This window comes from Arachis hypogaea, chromosome 19, assembly GCF_003086295.3.
Source record: "Arachis hypogaea cultivar Tifrunner chromosome 19, arahy.Tifrunner.gnm2.J5K5, whole genome shotgun sequence".
In the NCBI taxonomy this organism is placed as follows: Eukaryota; Viridiplantae; Streptophyta; class Magnoliopsida; order Fabales; family Fabaceae; genus Arachis; species Arachis hypogaea.
In genome coordinates this window covers 157,008,177-157,025,001 of record NC_092054.1, presented here as the reverse complement: position 1 = coordinate 157,025,001, position 16,825 = coordinate 157,008,177, and the positions used below count along the sequence as shown (strand labels likewise).

The 16,825-nt window shown below is 34.4% G+C and overlaps 2 protein-coding genes across 9 annotated transcripts; both read right to left on the bottom strand.

Annotated features, from left to right (window-relative positions):
- Positions 1 to 1,166: 1,166 nt before the first annotated feature.
- LOC112777176 (leucine-rich repeat protein 2) lies at positions 1,167 to 3,411 on the bottom strand. Its single transcript, XM_025821476.3, has 7 exons — positions 3,138 to 3,411; positions 2,668 to 2,800; positions 2,506 to 2,577; positions 1,957 to 2,100; positions 1,796 to 1,867; positions 1,585 to 1,656; positions 1,167 to 1,468 (listed from the first exon to the last, which is right to left on the bottom strand). The coding sequence occupies exons 1-7, from the start codon at positions 3,217 to 3,219 to the stop codon at positions 1,402 to 1,404; spliced, it is 642 nt and encodes a 213-aa protein (XP_025677261.1). The 5' UTR covers positions 3,220 to 3,411; the 3' UTR covers positions 1,167 to 1,401.
- A 1,137-nt stretch (positions 3,412 to 4,548) lies between these two features.
- LOC112775907 (protein FAR-RED IMPAIRED RESPONSE 1) lies at positions 4,549 to 9,189 on the bottom strand. Of its 8 annotated transcripts, none has more exons than XM_025819808.3 (9): positions 8,781 to 9,121; positions 8,366 to 8,465; positions 6,139 to 8,251; positions 5,972 to 6,028; positions 5,734 to 5,802; positions 5,584 to 5,655; positions 5,418 to 5,486; positions 5,254 to 5,304; positions 4,549 to 5,156 (listed from the first exon to the last, which is right to left on the bottom strand). In XM_025819808.3, exons 3-9 carry the CDS (start codon positions 8,200 to 8,202, stop codon positions 5,109 to 5,111), a joined length of 2,430 nt encoding a protein of 809 aa, XP_025675593.1. In that variant the 5' UTR covers positions 8,203 to 8,251; positions 8,366 to 8,465; positions 8,781 to 9,121; the 3' UTR covers positions 4,549 to 5,108. The 8 variants fall into 8 exon arrangements, with proteins under 8 accessions (XP_025675593.1, XP_072084197.1, XP_025675592.1 ...); XM_072228096.1 differs by having other exon boundaries at positions 5,584 to 5,652; XM_025819807.3 differs by lacking the exon at positions 8,366 to 8,465 and having other exon boundaries at positions 8,781 to 9,189.
- Positions 9,190 to 16,825: the final 7,636 nt, after the last annotated feature.

Genomic DNA, 16,825 nt, shown 5'->3' with positions numbered 1-16,825 from the left:
TTGAGCTTGTGGGTTACATTATGAAATTTAAGTATAAATAATTAAGAAAACTCTCATTTTCTTGTTCTTTTTATAAACTTTATTTATAAAAGTTGTCATTAAATATTAAGTTTTTGTTCTGTTTTTTTTTTTCATATGGTGTTACATTAGTAACCATAAAAAGAGAGAAAAATTAATTCAAACAAAGAAGATTTTTTGAGTTTTAAAAATTTAATTTTAAATAATAAAAAATAATCCACGGTATTAATCTATGACAATATGAATTGGACAGAAATACTTAAAATATTTTAAAAACAGGATATACATAAATTGTAAAACACGTATCTGACTACCGAAACTTAGGCCGGTGTCTTTGTGCCACGTGCATTGTAGCCTAACACGTTGGCAAAGTGATAAACTGTTCAACAAGGTTGCCAAAGTTGAATTAGATTTTGCGGTATGTATATTGCATTATTGCATCATGTATCTTCACCATCTAGATAAATCTTGATTTATAAGAATAAGTGTATTTAAAATTTTAAACTAATTTTTTATTTATCAAATATATGTAATAAATAAAAAAGAACAAATCTAAATATGAACAAAAAGTTATAGATTTAAATCATTTAAATAATAATATAAATTTTTATAAATTATATATAATAAACGATATAATTAAAAGAAACTTGGATATTAAATTCCTCTTTTTTTATCATATATAATAGATAAAAGGTTATGATATAGAATGTAGTTTGTTGATTTTGAAGTTCAACCCTAATACCGGTTTCATTTGTTTAGGAAATTCTTATTTTATGATTTTCAAAAGCTCCCGCTAGCACATGATAGCAACAAGTGGTCAAAACCAAAATATATATATATATATATATATATATATATATATATATATATATATATATATATATATATGGTTGTATATGCCGAAAAAATTGATTTGTACTTTTTATTAAATAAATCTAAAACGCTGGCGTTTTCTTGCAACTAATGCAACACCTCCATTCATAAGAGTATCTTGAGGAATATTCATATGTTCTATCCTTTGCCTGCACAATATGTATCTTCCGAATTATCTAAAACAGATTTATTCTTTTTGGATACAAAACACGTAGATTTTTTATTAAGCTTCACTTATACTATCTACTTATGCAAAATTTGTGTAAAATTAGGGGTTTAAAACAATTTAGTATGTTGATATTTTTTATAACATTCTTGGCATAAAACTATGCTATGATAGTTGCAACTAGAGACAGTGGTACATTCATCTAATTAGATATAAAGTTCAACATGCAACTATGACATTCTTTGATACATTCTCTGGTCAAGCATACATTTCTGATAGTTAGCCTCTTCATTGAAGATTGAGAATTGCAGTTTATGATGAGGGTTTGCCAATTCTATCTTGCTTCAGCATCCAAAATCATAGGGAACTAGTCCTTTCAGCTCAGGACCATTAAGTCTGTTGTTCTCAAAGCTGAAACAGTTATAGGAGCAACAAATTGTAAATCAAACAGTAGAAATGGACATGGATATAAATTATCAGTGCATCATGACATATAACAATTCAAAATTCGGAATATGTAGTTTTACCTTTCCATTGGGAAAGATCCGAAGTTGCCATCTACTGGTATTGTTCCACAGAGGTCATTATTAGAGACATCACTGTAACATCGGAATATCAAATTAGCTGGTTTTAGAAGTACAGAAATAAACTAGGGTAACATAACAGTAACACAGAATCTCAAATTATCTCCTTTCCTTCACACTCCCAACAAAGAACAGGAGATGAAAAGAAACTTACAAGATTTTGAGATTCTTAAGATGAGTGAGTTCTCTTGGTATTGTTCCTGACAACTTGTTATCATTTAGCCGCCTAATTTATCAACACAAAAGGAATGAGCATAACTGGAAGCCATTTATAAACTCCGAGATCTAACTCAATAACAAAATGGCAAATCTTACAGGAATTTAAGTGACTTCAACTTGCCAAATGACTTTGGGATTCTCCCCTCCAATTTGTTACCATACAAATCCATGCTAATAAGTTTCTTCAACTTGCCAAGTTCCTCAGGAATCTTTCCTGATAATTCATTCCTATAGAGTTCCCTGAGATTTGACAAGGCAACTTCTAAGCCAAAGAATATAGTAATCAATAAAAATATGTACAGTGCTAAATGACTAAAGAAGGTGCTATATTAATAGAATTTAGTTTTGACGTGCATCCAATCATATAATGTCACATATGTAAAAAGGGTAGAAATTCACATGCAGTTGTCTTCATATAAAGTTGTTAGTTGAGAACTAATAAATAATAGTTTAATCAAACATGTCAAATCATCTAACAATTCTCAACTAGCAACTTCACATGAAGACAACTACACGCGAATCTTCTCCATGTAAAAATAACTTTTTTCTATTGTAAGTATAAATGGTCATAATTGTGACTGCATAAAAAATTAAACTCTTATATTAGGTAAGGGAAGAGCATAAGCCATAAGCCATTCCACATACAGGTACTGGAGATGGTGTAACTGGCCAAGTTCTGGGCCCAGAGTTCCAGAAATGTTAGAATTGCCCAAGTCTCTGAAATTTCAAGGATCACACAAAAGCTGGTTAGGAAAAAAGCCAAAGAGCCCAAACCCAATGACTCCAATTAAAAAAGAAAAAACGTACAAGCGAATAACGTGATTGTTGGAGTCACAGGTAACATGGAACCAAGTACAGGGATTAACCAGGGTTGGGTCCCAGCTCTGAAGCACGTTGTTTGGGTCAGAAAGCCTGCTTCTCAGAGCATGCAGTGCATTCCCTACAAGCAACAACAACAATAACCATAACAAACATCAAATCAATCATTCTTCTTCTTCTCAACACATACAATTTTTGGACTAATTCAAGTTATGGAAACCCTACCTAAACTCTGTTTGCTAGCCAGGAACAGAACAAAGAATATTTATAACTCTTTTCAACATGAATAAATAAATAGAAATAGAAATAGAAAGCAACAAAAACAAGCAATCAAAGAGCGGTGAATAGAGAATATGCGTTGCATAGCTTCAGCACCGAATGTATAAGGAGACATACACAGAAAACAAAAGAATTGAGAAATGAAGCAGTAGGAGGAGGAGGAGCAGAAGATGACATACCTTCGGAGTTGGATGAGAGAGATAGGAAGGGATTTTGGAGAAGCAGCAGAAATAATAGTGAGAAGGGAGTGAAGGACGCCATGGTTTTTCGCTCTTGTTCCTGTATGAGCAAATCCGTGAGAATGGAAAGAGCGAAAGAGTGAATCAAAAGTTAAAGAAGAGAGAAAGTGGACAAGTCAGAGTCAAAATGGAAATGGAGAGAAAGAGAGAGAGAGAGAGAGAGAGAGAGTGGAAAAAGAAAAAGTCACGCATTGGTTGTGAGAGAGAGTACTGTGGGTCAGACACAGAGTCTTTGGCGCGTTCTGTGGGGCTCACCGACCCACTCCTTAGCCCTTTGCAGACAATTTCCACCAAGCTTCCAGCCCCCGGCCCCGGCCCCCGGCCCCAGGCCCACCCAACACTTTCACTTACCAACATCAGTGCCGTGAAATATTATGTCACCTTATATCTCTTCTAATACTAAATAGCAGAGTGAATATCCCATCCGACCCTAATAATTATTTCGAAAGGACAAAGGCTCCTAAGAAAAAAAAAAACACCAAATCCGACTCCTGATAATTTTTTTTTGGGACTGATTAGCCCCTGTGCCAAAAAAAATAACATTAATTTTTTTTGGCACAGGGATCTCGTTATCCTTTCGAAATAATTGTCAGGGGCCGGGTTGGATTTTTTTTTTGTCAAGGACCGAATTGGGATTTTTTTTCGTCAAGGACCTCATTGTCTTTCGAAATAATTGTCAGGGGCTGATTTGGGTTTTTCTCTAAATAGTAAATGCCGAGTCGCAAATTATATACTAATAACAGTTAATTGTATATGAGGTGTTTTTGAATTTATTCAAAAAAAATTTATACCAAACATATCCCTCATTCCCTCTCTTAATTATAGTTACGTGGTAAGTTGGGAACTATGTTGAGTATTGACTGGGTTGCATTGCTTGACCAAATACCCGAAAGGCAGCATCAACAGGAACTCACAAGTCACAATGTGGATATGGTAAGTGGGAATCTCTCAAGAAGAATTATGGATCGCAATGATCATTGCACTAGTAAAGAGATACAATCTCCAGTTCTCCACTAAATGGAAGTAAGGATATATCTCATCCTTCTTAAAATAATATCAAAATATTCGTAGAATACACAATAAAAATACGTATTCATCTAAGGTTAAAAAATCATGACAGAAAATTTATATTAAAATAAGTCAAAATTTAATTAAAAATATATTAATACTTTATTTCTTTATTTTTATTTTATTTTAACTACTACTCCTAACAAAGTTGCTAATATTGGATTAACCCATCATGTATTCATCTCGCTCCTGCTTGTATTGGATTCATATCAACAATGTTTTTTAAGACAGATCGACAGATGGCTCGAAATTATCCATGCCACCAGCTATCTTGGGGATTATGTTTAACGAAAAAGTTTGTCCCTTTTGTGGCACAATCTGTATTCATGCTTTTCATCTGGGTGCAAACCAGTTTTGTTCTCAATAAAAGTTTGACTATACAACACGTTGGAACTTTCAAAACATCTTTTTCTTGTTTGTTTTTTGGGTATACAGAGAACCTTTAATGCTAATATTTCAACCACTGTACATAAACTATTATTACGACAACTAACACAATCTTGAGAGAAGAGCTGCGGATGGCATTTGATTTTTAGCCCAAAATCTGGTCAGTCTCCATATATTAATTTCACTGCAGATCACATACTTGATGTGTAAATTGCTCCAAGGGATCCAATTGTGTATCCACCATGAAAATTCACGTCCTTGTATCTGTTCCAGTTACAGGACCTGACAATTTCTGCATCTTGCTTGTGCAAAACTGAATTTCTTGATCTCCAGCATACTACCACTGATTCTCCACATTCTCTTTAGTTTGATAAGCGGAGAAGAATTCTTTCCCAATTATTGTGGCTGCCGAAAATAAACAGCGCAGAAAGAAACATGACATTCATAGAGAGTCTTCTAAGTATTTCTAGAACTACTGCCATGGAACAGAGGATCAGGCTCATCCTGCACTCAGGGTTGTGTAGTTCAGACGGTGAAAACCAAAAACAATTTGTTATTCCAATTTCAAAATATTAGAACATAGCACATTCCATGAACAAACCTGAAGGCTATATCCGAAAGAAGTAGCAGGGCGGAATTCCAGTTGCCCTCCCTACATGAACCAATGAAAAAAATCAGCAAAAAGCTATCATGTTAAAGTTAGTTTAGTCATTAACTTCCAAACAATTTCATTGAAAATTAAAAATAAAACAGGAAGTACTCTACCAGCCCATGAATGCTTTGCTGAGCTCCAAAAAACCCATCATGGCTAGGAGCCATAGAATTCAAGGGACCCTACAAGGATATAGATGTCAACTTATAACTGTATATTCCAATCTGTGTAAACATATAATCGTATCTGCAGCTTATCATCATGATTAGGATAACTTACCAAGCCTTGCATATTCTGTTGATTGACATAGTAACCATCATGAGGCGGCTCCATTAAGTTCAACCGTACCTGCTGCAACATTAAAGAATAATAATTAATGTCCTAAAATACGAGAAAATGTAATTTATTAATCAATTTAGTGTTAAATACCAGTCCTTGCATGCTCTGCTGGGTACCATAGTATCCATTGAGTGTTATTGTGTCTGAGCTTAGATTATCCTAAAAGAATGATAGCACAGGTTATATAAAGCATATACACTTATTTCTAGAATTAATCAAATATACCAGATATTCGCGTGAAATGCCTTGCAATTCGCAAGAGAATAAATGCACCGTATGTATTTGTTAAAGCTGAAACAGATCAAACTGAAAAGTAGATAGCACAAACCATTTGCTGCAGGCTATCTTGTGTGTCAACAAGCATAACTTCCTGGTCTGACTGCACCTACAGATAATGGAATTGATTCTCAAATCGATGTCCTGACCTTCCAAAAGCTACAAAGCATGAAGACGAATTAACATGTAAGTAGATCAATAATAGAACACAGAACTGACCTTTCTTTTCCTAGCAGTGCCCCTCTTCTTACTTGCTTTCAATTGAAGGGTACCCTGATTTTCTTCTGCTTCATGAACGGAAAAAGAATTGTTGCTAGTTTCTGCACCATTGTTGTTAGAATTATTTACATATACACAGTTCTTCAGGGTATCAACAAGTGTACGGAAAACAACACTATAGCTCTCTTCAGACAGTGATCCTTCTTCACTCAAATCAATAGCACGTTTACACAAATCATTATAACGCTGCACCCTTGTTTGTACTTTCTGAGTCCTATCTGCCATGGGTTCCCTACTTTTGGCATCTTTCGTCCATCTTTTCATAACATAATGAGGTGGAACACTTGAACAACCACAACGTTGGAGAACACTTAACGCATGCCTGCAAAGGATACCTTTATATTCAAACAATCGACAGAAACAAGAGACATCTGAGCTCAACTCATTCCATGTAACCAAAAACTCTTCATCTTTCTCATAATCTTGAACTATAAACTTTGTAATTGATCCATCACCAGGCTCTGTTCTAGATTGACAGCCAGCTACACCCAAAACTTCAACTTGGAATTTCTTAAATATAGCATGTGTATAAACCGTTGACATTTGTTTTTCCCAAGGTGAAGGAGATCTGAGTGCTGGCTGCTTGTGCAATGTATCAAAATCTGCAATTGCCTCCTCTTCATACCTATTCTGAAGGATTAACCCATATTGTTTCACAAACTCTTTAAGGGTGATTTTCTTGTGTATGTATTTGTCAAAGAAAGAGTTCATACTTTCAGAACGCTGAGGTGTAGACATTCCAGCTAAAAAAGTATCCCCCATATAAGTTGGCACCCACTTTTTCCGATCTTCATACAGTGATTGACACCATAGATCATCTTGAAGTTCAAATCTAGTGACCATTTTCCACCATCTCATGTCAAACTCTTCATCAGTCCATGACTTAAAAATGCACTTGTTTAACTTTCGCAAGAAGTTCTTATACTGCTTGATCACAGAAGATAGATTTTCAGGTATCCTTTCAAGTATGTGCCAAAGAGCAAAGCAATGTCTCGCATTTGGGAAGACTTCTTCAATTGCTGTCTTCAAGGCTTTGTCTTGATCGGTAATTATAATTTTGGGAGCTTGCCCTCCCATCGCTCTAAGCCATGTCTTCATTAACCAGACAAATGTTGGCTTGGTCTCATCTGCAAGCAAAGCACACCCAAGCAATATAGGTTGAGAGTGATGATTCACCCCAATGAAAGGAGCAAATGGTAACTTATCATTGCTTTTGATGTAAGTGGTATCAAATGAGACTGCATCATTAAAGCTAAGATAATCGTTCCTACTTTTTGCATCAACCCAGAATAGATTCCTTAAACGTTGCTCTTCATTTAAATCGATAGCATAGAAGAAATAGGGGTTCTCCTTTTGGATGCGCTTAAAATACTCCAGTATGAAATGGGCATCTCCCTCATCCAAAGCCAACTGTCGGCCTCTGTCAAACTGATCATTTGCGTCCCCCAAGAGGGATCCAGTATTTCGACACCCACCAGACTGCCTAGACATCTCAACATACATTTTTCTGGTTCGTTCACTAACAGCATGCAAAATATCAATATTATTCTTTTCAGCTAACTTGACATTCCTATGAATACGAAAATGATATGCCAAAGCCGGTAAGAGTTCATGGTTGTGTTCCTTTATAAATTCATGAATGATCCACTTCCCTTCTGACCTTCTTTTCACATGCATGCAGGCTTTGCAATCTGTCTTCTTTACACTGGGTCTTCGACTGCTCCCGCTGTCAGACTCAGGTGTAACGCCATACCGAGAGCACGCAAATTTGGCATCAATAAATTCTTTTGTTTTCTTTGAGCGTCTGCTATTCTTGATCGAAGTTGTGAATCCCATTGATTTGGCATATTCCTGATAAAATGAATATGCTGCTTCATGAGATTCGAATTCAATCCCATTGTGTGGCTCTAAATCTTTGTCTCCTTCAAACAATACAGCATCCCTCTTAGCAGGAACAACAAATGCATTGCCGCTGCGTTGCACTTCATTCAAAGCATCAACCATATTTCACTCACTGAAACTGAACTATCATGCACTCTGTTCTGAATATCTCCTGTAACACAAAAATACACTTTGATTACTGCCTTGTTACCATAATATACAACGATAGAAAGCTTATCAGCACAATTCCAAAACTAGTCATCCAGTATAAAATTTACACTCATACCTCAGTAAAAGAGGGGAAAGAAAAAAAATGAACAGCTTTTCAATTCAAACAGATGATACAAAATTCAGTGTGTATGCGAGCGATCAATCTATAATAAGAGCTGCAAATCGACAAGGCATTAGAAACAGAACAGTTATGCAAAAAGCCACTCTTGACCATTAAGCTGAGCAGAACGCGATTTCTAGCTCCACATTTGGAGTTCCAACATCTAGAATTGTATTTTAGCTTATTTTCTTACACTACAAGTAGCTCATTATTAGACTTGGAATTGCTAGAACCACAACGCATTTCAGCAACTACGTTCACTTTGGCAGCATTCGAAGCATTTTCACAAACAATTACCACAAAATTTAGCAAAAAATTAAAATATGAGAGAGAGAGAGAGAGAGAGAGAGAGAGAGGAATAAAAAAGAACCTTGAAGTGGCGGGTGAAGATGGAGTTTGAAAAGGCGGAAGGAAGGGCGAGTGAGGGAAAAGCGCGAGTGGGAAAGCTAGGGTTTGGGAATTGGGGAAAAAAAACAATTGTGGATGGGATCGAAGACAAACTGGGGAGGGTCAAGGTCCACTCGCTTTCTTAGTTCACTCGCTCTCTGAGTCTGAAATCTGCATTCGCCTCACCGCGCGTCGTTGATTTTTATCTTCTACTCTTGTTCTTCTTGTTCTTCTTCTCTTACACGCGTTTTCCTCCACCACTGCACTTCCTACGACGACTTAGCGCGTGACTCACGCTCTCATACAACTTATTAGTTGTTAGTTGTGACTCTCCGGAAGCTGTACTTTTCTTCTTACACACTGCACCACATTGCGTTTATCTCACTCACTTTACACACCATTTTCCTATTAATTAACAATAAATTATTAAATATAATTATGATTTAATATTTTCCTTAAATCTTTGACAGCTGAAATTAGGGATGGTGAACAGGCCGAAATTTGTCGGACCGACTCACGTAATCTGCTAAAAAAAAGTGGACTAAGTTAAAAATTTGAAACCACCAAATTTAAAAGGTTCACCTAACTCGCATCGCTTAATTCGTGAGTTTTGGTGGGACGAGACAGGCTTTCTCGGCGGACCAATTATTTTTTTGTCAGGGCCGTTTTTTTACAATTTTCTATGATGTTATTGATCTACAAGAGAATGAAGATAATAATTGAAGATGTTTAAAATTATATTTTGAATTATGTTTTATGGTTGATTGATAAACTTGAAGATGTTTAATTATATGTTTTGGACAATGTTAGTTTTATTATGATATGGAACGTAACCCAAGATAAGATGGAAAATCAAAGAAAGGGACTCCTCTACCTCAATTTGAATTCCTGATGCAATAGCTAAAGGAATCACTATATCTAACCTGTTCACACCCAAGTTTCTAAAAGAAATTCAAAGAAATTTTCATTCATCAAAAATTAAGGAAAAAATTTGCTACTAGATTTTAGAGGATTTTTATACCTCTTGAATTTAAAATCCTAACTCATAAGTTCACTAGAATAAAAAAAATGGGCCAAATAATAACTGGGCTAAAACAAACAAAACAACAAAAATAAAAATAAACATAAAAATAAATTCTAAGTTATATCTTTTTAATTCATCTTGACTAATGAGAGTCTTCAATGCATCTTGTAAATAGTAAGACGTTTGACTTTTGATAATCGTTAATCATTGTTTTGCCCAATTCTTGATGCATCTCATGAACAAATGATTTAGCCATGTTTGCAAGACCTTCTTTTATTCTCTTAGTTGTTGCTCTTGTAATTTGACCAATTGGCATATGATAGTTCCCAGTTTGTCCCACAGGGCTCGTATCATTCCCTCCCTCCTGAAAAAGATTCGTCCTCGAATCTGCATCCAAATCAAAAGGAGATAGGTCAGAGACATTAAAAGTAGCTGATATATTATACTCACCTGGAAGGTCAATCTTGTGAGCATTGTTATTGATCCTTTCGAGCACCTGAAATGGACCATCACCCCTAGGGTCTAACTTGGATTTTCTTTGAGTAGGAAACCTCTCCTTTCTCAAATGAACCCATACCCAGTCACTAGGTTTTAAAGACAAGTTGTCTTCGACCTTTATTCACCCGTTGAGCTGTTAACTTATTTTTCCTTTCAAGCAACTTACGTGCTTTCAAGTGCATTACTTTAACCTTTTCAGCTTTACTTTCTGCATCCAAGCTAACAAGATCACTCAAAGGCAAAGGTAATAAGTCCAAAACAGTTAAAGAATTAAAACCATACACAAGTTCAAAAGGAGAAAAACTAGTAGAAGAATGAACAGTTCTATTATAAGCAATCTCAATAAAAAATAAACAATCTTTCCAAGTTTTCAAATTTTTACCAACAACAGCACGTAATAAAGTTCCTAATGTTCTATTTACTACTTCACTTTGACCATCAGTCAGAGGATGACAAATAGTAGAGTATAATAATTTTGTGCCTAATTTACCCCATAAAACTTTTCAAAAATGACTCAAAAATTTTACGTCAAGATTAGAAACAATAGTTTGGAAAACACCATGCAAGCGCACAACCTCTCTAAAGAACAAATCAGCAATATTTGTTGTATCACCAGTTTTATGGCATGCAATAAAATGAGCATTTTACTAAATCTGTCTACCACAACAAAAATGCTATATAGACCTTTTTTAGTTCGAGACAAATCAAGAACAAAATTCATAGAAATATCAACCCACGGATGCATAGGAATAAGTAAAGGGGCATACACTTAGCACAAAATTTTTCAACATCTCTACGCATGCGTGGCCAGTAAAAATGTTCAGATAATATATCCAATGTCTTATGCACACCAAAATGACCTATCAAACCCCATTATGTGATTCAAGAACAAGTAAGTGCCTCATAGAACAAGCAGGTACATAAATTCTATTATCACGAAATAAAAAACTTTTATGTCTATGAAATTTGTTAAATGCACTATGTTCACAAGAAGCATAAATAGTAGAAAAGTTAGAATCAGTTGCATACAACTCCTTTAAAAACTCAAATCCTAACAACTTAGAAGTAAGTGTAGTAATCAAAGCATACCTTCGAGATAAAGCATCAGCAATGACATTCTCTTTACCTTGTTTAAAAACAATCACATATGAAATATTTCAATAAATTCCACCCATTTAGCATGTCTTTTTATCAATCTTATCTTATCCTTTTAAGTGTTTCAAATATTTATGATCCGTGTGAATCACAAACTCCTTAGGTAAGAGGTAGTGTTGCCAAACCTCCAAAGCTCGAACCAAAGCATATAATTCTTTGTCATATGTTGAATATTTATGCGGAGCTAAATTCAACTTTTCACTGAAGAAGGCAATGGCTCGTTTTCCTGCATCAAAACAGCACCTATACCAATCCCAAAAGCATCAGATTCAATCTCAAAGGTTTTATCAAAGTTAGGTAAAATAAGAATAAGAGCATAACACAAACAGTCTTTTAGAGTAAGAAATACAATTTCTTGTTCCTTTTCCCATTTAAATCCAACATCCTTTTTTATAACCTCTGTGAGAGGCGCAACAATGGTAGAAATTTTTTTTTACAAATCTCCTGTAAAATTCAGCTAATCCATGAAAACTTCTTACCTCAGAAGCATTCTTAGGCGTTGGGCATTCACGAATAGCCTTTACCTTTTTCTCATCAACTTCAATTCCACTCGCACTCACAACAAAACCAAGAAATATAACTCGATCAATACAAAAAGTGCACTTTTTAAAATTGGCATATAATTTTTCTTTTCGAAGCACTTCCAAAACAGTTGAAACATGTGACAAGTGGTCATCCAAACAAGTGCTATTAATGAGAATATCATTGAAATAAACAACAAATTTACCCAAAAATTCTCACAAAACATAGTTCATTAGACGCATAAAAGTACTAGGTGCATTAGTTAGCCCAAAAGGCAGTACTAACCACTCATATAACCCATGTTTTATTTTAAATGCAGTCTTTCATTTATCCCCTGATTTCATTCTAATTTGATGATACCCACTTTTCAAATCAATTTTAGTGAATATGCATGTACTATATAACTCATCAAGCATGTTATCTAACCTAGGGATAGGATAACGATACTTTACCATAATCATATTGACTGTACGACAATTCACACACATTTGCCAAGTATCATTCTTCTTTGAAACCAACAAAACTGGTACAGCACATGGACTCATACTCTCCCTGATGTGACCTTTGGCTAATAACTCCTCCACTTGCCTTTAAAGTTCCTTTGTCTCTTCAGGGTTACTCCTATAGGCTGGTCTATTAGGAATGCTAACACCAGGAATAAAATCAATTTGGTGCTCAATCCCTCATAATGGAGGCATACCGCGTGGTACGTCAATAGAAAAGACATTGGGAAATTCTTGCAACAAAGAAACAAAGCTATTTGGCAAATTTGGGTTAAGGTCAGTGTCAGAGAATAAAGTATCCCTAAATCGAACCATAAACAAAGCTTTCTTGCCTATTAAAGCACCCTTTAAATCTCTCTCTTTTGCAAAGAAACACAATTTGTTCTCAACTTTCTCAATTTTCTCTGTATTTGCACTACTCTCATGACATGTACTCTTTTCTTTCTTTTCACTCACCTTTGGGCCTTTTTCTATATTCTTTTCTCTCATAGCCTCTTTTCTCTCAGATTTTTCTATGATCTCACATCCTATGTTCCCATTGGTATCCTGTTGAAGCTTCAACTGGTCAAGGTAAACCTCCTTAGGTGATAAAGGAGCAAGAGTGATCTTACGATCATTAAAATCAAAGGAGAATCGATTCGTGTGACCATCATAAAATACTCGACGGTCAAACTGCCAAGGTCTCCCTAATAATAAATGATAAGCTTGCATTGGCACCACATCACACAATGTCTCATCAACATACTTTCCAATAGAGAATGCAATTATCACCTGCTTGTCAACCTTGATCTCTCCACTGTCATTCAACCACTTCAACGTATATGATTTAGGGTGGCGAACACATGTCAAACCCAATTTCTCTACCATAAGTGTACTAGACACATTAGTCCAACTTTCGCCATCAATAATCAGACTGCACACCTTTCCACCCACCAAGCATCTAGTGTGAAAAAGATTTTGGCATTGTTCTAGACTATCTTCTTTCACCTACAAATTCAAAGCACGTCTAACAACAAGAGATTCACCATGGACTGCATTCTCAACATCACCATCAGAACAATCCTCCAAAGGTGACATACTATTATTATCAGAATCATCACCATAATCAGAATCAGACACAATATCATCTCCTCTAATAACCATCAATCTCCTATTTGGACAATCACTAGCATAATGACCCATACCATGACATTTGAAACATTTAATATCTCGATGCCTAGAAGTAGCAGAAGAAGAGTTAGAATTATCTTTCTTATTTGTAGTAACAAACAACTCATTGGGACCAACACCCTTAGTCTTTGTTGTGTCAGCACTACGAGACTCCCACTTTGAATTAACATGAGACAATCCTCTTGGTACTCTTCTTTGTTGTTGCCTTTGCACCTTCATTGCCATACTGACCAAATCCTTAATCTTCACATAATGATGTAACTCCACCACATTAGCAATCGCTCTATTCAAACCACCTACAAATCGTGTCATAGTAACCTTAGTGTCCTCTTCTATGTTGACAGTAATCATAAGCATCTCCATTTCTTTATGGTAGTCTTCAACAGACTTGGAGCCTTGAGTCAGCCGATGTAACTTCTGATGCACTTCCCTGTAGTAGTATGAAGGCACAAATCTTTTTTTCATGAGGCGCTTCATAAGATCCCAAGACTCTATAGGGTGATCATCATTCTGCCGTCTTGTCTTCACTAATTCATCCTACCAAAGCAAGACATAATCAGAGAATGCAACTGCTACCAAATGAACCTTCTTTGTCTTAGAATAATTATGACAAGCAAAAATTCTTTCCACCTTATGTTCCCACTCCAAATAAACTTCAGGATCATTTCTCCTTTTGAATGGTGGTATTTGCATTTTGATGGCATTAATATTGCTATCTTGACTTTTATGTTGAGGTGTTATAACCCCATCAGAGTCATCATCAGAAGGTACATGATTCTAATGCCGATTCTGGAAAGGTCCTTGTTTAGTATTCTTTGACAGTGTCTGTGTCACCTCTTGCCTCCATGTTTCTAATTCAGTCAAGTGATTAGTTAAGTGTTGAATGGCCCTTTGCATCAACTCCATGTCAACTAAAGTATCTTCGGAATGAGCCGCCATAACAATGAACCTGTAACAAAAATGTTATAGAAAAGACCTCACAATCACTCTCTCACGTGTTTCACTCGAGGATGGATACTCGTGTTTATTTTTAAAATTGGCTTTTACCCTCTATTAAACTTACCATTCTTTCCTTTTACCACTCTTGAATCTCTTTGGCTGTTGCATTTTAGAAATCAAATAAAAATAAAACATAGAGAAAAACCGACGCAATGATAAGAGAAAAATATTGTAAGAAAAAAAAGGGACAAAGACACAGAAGACAAAAAGATAAGAATAATAAGAAAAAAATAAAAATAATAATAACTTATTTAATGTTTTTTTTCTTAATTTGAGATTTTTTTTATAAGAACACAATATTTTTTTTGTGTTTTTTTTTTACTTTACGTAAGTGCTACTGTATAAACTTCAAAGTGTCTACTCTTTCTTTTATTTTTTTGGTACTCAAGATGTATTGGCAAAAGAAAAGAAATTACTAATTAGAAGAAGAAAAATAATAAACTAATAAAAAAATGAATGACAAAGAAAGGACAAAAAGAATAATGATGAACGATTGAATGCAGAAGCAATAAGGACAGGAAACAATATTAGGAAAAGGAATTAAAAAAAAAAAACAAAAAAACAACAATAACTGAGAAGAGATAAAAAGGCAATCAACAAGAAAAATAATAAGATGTAAGGATAAAATGACTATGCGTGGCTAGAATTTTTTTTTGTTTAATCAAAGACACAAAATGGAGGAACAGAAAACAAATGAAGGAGACATTTTTTTATTGTTTTAATTTATTTAGAACACAAGAAGGGTAAACATACACTAATAAAAATTAATCTAATACCTAAAATCTGATACCAAATGATATGGAACGTAACCCAGGATAAGATGAAAAATCAAAGAAAGGGACTCCTCTACCTTAATTTAAATTCCTGATGTAACAGTTAAGATCACCTGTTCACACCCAAATTTTTCAAAGAAACTCAAAAAAATTTTCATTTATAAAAAATTAAGGAAAAAAAATGGTTACCAGGTTTTAGAGGATTTTTATACCTCTTAAGTTTAAAATCCTAACTCATAAGTTCACTAGAATAAAAAAAATGGGCCAAATCATACTGAGTCTAAAATAAACAAAACAACAAAAATAAAATAAACATAAAATAAATTCTAAGAAAATGATATCTTTTTAATTCATCTTGACTAATGAGAGTTTTTAAGGCATCTTATAAATAGTAAGACATTTGACTTTTGATAATCGTATTCATTGTCTTACCTAATTCTTGATGCATCTCCTGAACAAATGATTAGCCATGTTTGCAAAATCTTCTTTTATTCTCTTAGTTGTTGCTCTTGTAATTGGACAAATTGACATATGACAGTTCTCAGTTTGTCCCACAAGGCTCGTATCATATTATTTTGTTTTAAAAAATTTGGTTTATGATTACGTTTATTACATATTTATAATTATAAAGACTTTACAATTATTCTCCACAAACAAGTCATTTTTTGATACACGTCTATACAGTCATTTATATATACGCGCGCACGTTCTTCTTTGTGCCGTTACTAGACTCTTCTTCGTTTTTTTTCTTTCGTTATCGTCGTCACCAACACCACCTCTTCCTCCTTCTTTTTATTGGAATTTCTTTTCCCCTTTCCTTTTCCTCCTTCTCTTCCATCATCAGTTATCTCGTTGTTGAAGATAATTAATAATTCAAGTTCAGATTGTCAATTGAATCAGAACAAAATTGATTATTGTTTTGAATCCAATCAAGTGGCTGAGGTGTAGTTCGATTCTAGCTAATTTTTTCGTTAGTAGTTTATGATTCTGTAGGTGAATAATGTTTAAGAATTTTCAGTGTATGTGTGCTAATAAGTTCTGCATAATTCAAAACTCTTCTTCTCACTTCTTCTCATCTTTTTCTACTACTTCTTCTTCTTTTTCATCATCATCTTTTTTTTTCTTATTCATCTTTTTCTTTTTATTTTACCTTCTCAAGTTTCTTCTTGTTTTACTCTTTTAACAAGAATAAAAATAAAAAAAATTAAACAAAGAAAAAAATACATAATGCTGCAAAATTAATTGGAAAATGATGAATTTACATTCATTCAACTAAAAGAAAGAAAGAAATAAAAAAAAAAGAAGAAAAAAATGTAGCATTAGAGAAAATATTTTTCTGTATTTGCATCAAATTTGGGTGTAACACGAAGATATTTCGGTGTAA

Coding starts and splice junctions, on each gene's coding strand:
- LOC112775907 (XM_025819807.3), bottom strand. CDS start 8,202: ATGGTTGATGCTTTGAATGAAGTGCAACGCAGCGGCAATGCATTTGTT. Junction 6,029..6,138: donor GCACTGCTAGGAAAAGAAAG/GTCAGTTCTGTG, acceptor CATTATCTGTAG/GTGCAGTCAGACCAGGAAGT. Junction 5,487..5,583: donor AACAGAATATGCAAGGCTTG/GTAAGTTATCCT, acceptor ATATCCTTGTAG/GGTCCCTTGAATTCTATGGC.
- LOC112777176 (XM_025821476.3), bottom strand. CDS start 3,219: ATGGCGTCCTTCACTCCCTTCTCACTATTATTTCTGCTGCTTCTCCAA. Junction 2,578..2,667: donor AACAATCACGTTATTCGCTT/GTACGTTTTTTC, acceptor TTGAAATTTCAG/AGACTTGGGCAATTCTAACA. Junction 2,101..2,505: donor TTACACCATCTCCAGTACCT/GTATGTGGAATG, acceptor GTCAAATCTCAG/GGAACTCTATAGGAATGAAT.